Consider the following 4,209-nt stretch of genomic DNA (forward strand, 5'->3'; position numbering starts at 1 on the left):
CGTGCGTGTGTGTGTGCGTGCGTGTGTGTGTGTTTGCGTGCAGGCCTTGACGATAAAGGGTTTCATATTCTGGAAAGGCTGAGTTATTTATACTTGGCAAATAATAAGGTGAGTCATCGATGTTTATTCTCAAACTCTCATCTCTCTCTCTCTGTCTCTCTCTCTCTCTCTCTCCTTTTTTCACTAACTTGAATGCAGATCACAGGCTCAGATGTGAAGCTTTCATTGGCTTGAGTTTAATGAGGCTATATCCTACATTTTCTCCCTGAACATATATAATTTTAAGAAAAGGTTTTGCACCAAATCAGTTGTAATTTAGTTTTCCATCACTATTTTTCCATGATTAGAATTAGTTGATTTTTTGCTACTGTACTTTTAAGACTTTATGCAAATGAGCTTTGTTATGATTGACCTCGCATTCCAGCATTCACTCCTTCCTTCATCATTTTATAGACTGAATAGCTGTTCACATGTAAATGTGCGGTCATATGTTAATGAGCGAATGATTGTGGATTCATAATCACAACTATTTTTGCATCCAAATTTTGACTTTTATATCTCCTGATTTTCTGATTGCCATGAGGCTAGAGTAGTTGGCAGGGCATTGCTTTGTGGATGCTATTGTGATCTCAGCGTGTATCAGCATAATGCTACCCAGATAACAGGGAATATTCTCAGTACTTTGGATAATGTTCTGGCAAGGTTCTGTTAAAGTTATGAACAAAAAATTTTTCCAGTAACATTAATAGAATGTTTGTTCAAAGTTTAAATGGAATTTCTACATCATGGAACTTTTTCCTGAAATGTTTTAGTTGGATGTTTGTCTAACACGTTTTAAATGTTCCTACTTGTTTTAGAATGTTCAGAGAACATTCAAAAGTAACATTCCAATAATGTTTGCAAAATTTTAAAATGGAATTTTAACACTCACATGACCCAGAAAATATGTTTTCAAAACATTAAAAAAACTGGACATTTGAACAAAAAACTAAATCTGTGTTTCTATTTATCATGTAATCAGACTTGCTGTGGTATGATTTAATTGCAACATTTTTGTTGGCAAATTGCACGTGTAACCCCCCTGGGTCCTACTTGCACCTGCTCCGAGTGGTACTCGAACCCGGGTCTCCCATCCGGGTCACGGCACCAATGTAACCCCCCAGGTCCTAACCGCCACACCTCGTTCTTGTTCCGAGTGGGTCTCGAACCCGGGTCTCCAGCCATGGGAGGTGGGTGCACTAACAAGCAGGCTTTAAAGACTGCAGCCACTAGCGCACCTCTTGAGATCAGGGGAGTGAGGTTTACCTGCACAACACCTACCCGCTGGCCTCCGTTACACTCACCCCCCTAAACCTCACTCCCATCCGGGTCACGGCACCAATGTAACCCCCCGGGTCCTAACCGCCACACCTTGTTCTTGTTCCGAGTGGGTCTCGAACCCGGGTCTCTGGCCATGGGAGGCGGGCGCTGCGCCTCTTGAGATCAGGGGAGTTAGGTTTACCTGCACAGCACCTACCCGCTGGCCTCCGTTACACACGCTTTTCACAACAAACTAAAAACAGAATTAGATGAGTCTCTACAAATAAAACCTCTAAAGTGTAGTTTCATTTAATGCCAGGGGTTTCGGTCACGGTCCCTGAGAGTGACTCACTAACATTCGGTTTCCAAGACCGAAGCCTTTCCCAGGTCTGTTTAACGTTGACTGGTGGGAACTGTAGTTTGATGTTTATGTTGGTCATGAGACAGTCAGTCGTGTTCTGTTATTGACAGCCAGTTTGGCGCGAGCAGCTCCCCTCAATCCCTCATTCCGTCAGTGCTGTGGATTGTTCTTATGCCAGCTGGTAACAGCGATGGCAAGGCTTTAACGCGCACACATACTCTCTGGACGTACCATGACAGCTTTCCCCGTTAATCACCCAGCTGTGTGCGCCAGGCGGCGGGAGCTAAAGCGGTCCCGGCGACCTCCAGAGCGTGCACTGGACAAATTTGTAGCTGATGGACTTAAAAAGGATAACGGCAAGAGAAAGAAATCCTACTGAGATTTGATCCGACACTGGCCAGTGTAATCTCACCGTCCTGCTGGAAAAGCAAGACAAAAACGCACCAATGAAAGCCAAAGCAAACGGCAGAATCATGCGTGCCGATGCGAATTTTTGCCGTTGATTATGTTGGACGTGTAACATTCATTCTTGCCGTACTGAGTCAGTAAATTTGGCAAAGTTTGCTAGCTTCGTGGCTTAAAATACATGCAAGATATTCAGACTTGTTCTAGGCACTTAATAGCATGTTCGTGAGCAGAAGGATATTTATTGGAAATAATCTGTACTTTTTTTTACTTTTGTACATATCCTGACCACAATGTCTACATAGCCTACATTTTCACCAGTTTGTTGTTGTTGTTGTTTTCTGTACAAACTGCCACCCCAGTCTATTAAAGGAACAGTTCAGGCAAAGATTTACTCCCCCTCAGGCCACCCAAGATTTAGATGAGTTTGTTCTTCATAAGAACAGATTTGGAGAAATGCTCATCAATGGATCCTCTGCAGTGAATGGGTGCCGTCAGAATGAGAGTCCAAACAGCTGATAAAAACATCACAATAATCCACAAGTGATCCACACCACTCCAGTCCATCAATTAATGTCTTGTGAAGCCAAAAGCTGCAAGTTTGTAAGAAACAATCCATTGTTTTCACTTCAAACTATTGCTTCCGGCTAAAATATGAGTCTATAATCCATAATAACACTTCCTTCAGTGAAAAAGTCCATCTCCTGATGTCCTCTCATATCAAAATACACCCATATATTTGCTTAGAACTGTTTTTGCTTGCAAGCGGTGCTTGATCTGTGCAGATTTCTCTCCTGATTCAGATGAGACGACTTTTCACTGGAGAAAACAATATTATGGACAGAAGACTCTATAGTTTGAAGTTTAAAAACGTCTAAATGATTAATTTATTTCAAACACACAGCTTTTGGCTTCACAAGACATTAATTGATGGACTGAGGGTGAGTACATTTTCAGGGAAAAATCCAGCTACAATTTGAACGTGCTTGGCATGATTCCGTGACACTTATTGACCTGAGAGACAAAACTGACTGTGGAGGAAGTACTTTATGCATACTGTAGTGACCCTATATTGCATTATCATTATGCATTGCAAAATGTGCCTAGCTGAATCTGAAGTACAATGAGCAGAAGTGAAATCTCGATATGAAACACATAATTAAAGCACATTACTGAAAATAGTTTAATGGCCAAATATGACAGATGCACCACTATAAATGTGATCTTGCAGCTCAGTAACTGCAGCATGTTGCATATCTTCTTTCGCCTCTCTGCTCATATCATCTCTCTTTTCAATCTGTTCACTTCACACTGTTATGCTCAGAAGGATCTCTGGACACCCTCATCTCGTTGGAGGTCACAGCACTAGGAGGCACAACACACACTTCTGCTCTTTCAAAGGCTCTGGTTCATGATTTCCTTGAGCTCTGAATGGAATATTTCTTTTGCACACATAACTTTAACATAACTTCTTCTTCTTCTTTTTTTTTTTTTAAAGACAAAATATTTCTCCTTGAAGTATGTTAGAGTTGCATAACAATGGAGATCCAGAGTTTTCAATGCAATATTGTGGGTTCTTTCTCTTTATGGTGTCTGGATGCATTTTGTGCATCATGTTGAAGCAAAAAAAATCATTCAAATCTCATGGGAAATCTGTATTTCAAGGTATTACTATATTTTACCTCACAATACTGTATTGATATCCTTTTTTTGTGCGCCTTTTTTACATTAATATTTTGTGAGGAAGGAGAAGCAGTGAAAATAGAGCTTTGAATTTGTTAAAAAAAATAGAAATTAATACTTTTATTCAGCATTGATGCATTCAATTGATCAAAAATGACAGTAGAAAAAAAAAAATCCTGTTTCCATAAAAAATATGATCAGTGTTTTCAACATTGATGATGATAATAATAATAATAAATGTTTCTTGAGCATCAAATCAGCATATTTTGATCATATGATTTCTGGAGGATCATGTGACACTGAAGACTGGAGCAATGATGCTGAAAATTGAGCTTTGCATCACAGGAATACATTTCATTTTAAAATATATTCAGAAAACCCCTTTTTTAAACTGCAATAATATTTTACAATATTACTGTTTTTACTGTATTTTTATTCAAATAAATGCAGCTTTGGTGAGC

General features: G+C 39.7%; 1 protein-coding gene across 5 annotated transcripts in view; it reads left to right on the forward strand.

Moving 5' to 3' along the window:
• Window positions 1-4,209, forward strand: part of LOC107692805 (podocan-like) — a 22,176-nt gene that overhangs the window by 7,042 nt on the left and 10,925 nt on the right. For all 5 annotated transcript variants that reach the window (XM_016492001.1, XM_016492005.1, XM_016492006.1 and 2 more), the window contains one exon: window positions 44-108. In XM_016492001.1, coding sequence (XP_016347487.1) covers window positions 44-108 — 65 coding nt within the window. The remainder of the gene's footprint in view (window positions 1-43; window positions 109-4,209) is intronic.

Source organism: Sinocyclocheilus anshuiensis, unplaced genomic scaffold, assembly GCF_001515605.1.
Source record: "Sinocyclocheilus anshuiensis isolate Anshui unplaced genomic scaffold, SAMN03320099.WGS_v1.1 scaffold871, whole genome shotgun sequence".
Taxonomy (NCBI): domain Eukaryota; kingdom Metazoa; phylum Chordata; class Actinopteri; order Cypriniformes; family Cyprinidae; genus Sinocyclocheilus; species Sinocyclocheilus anshuiensis.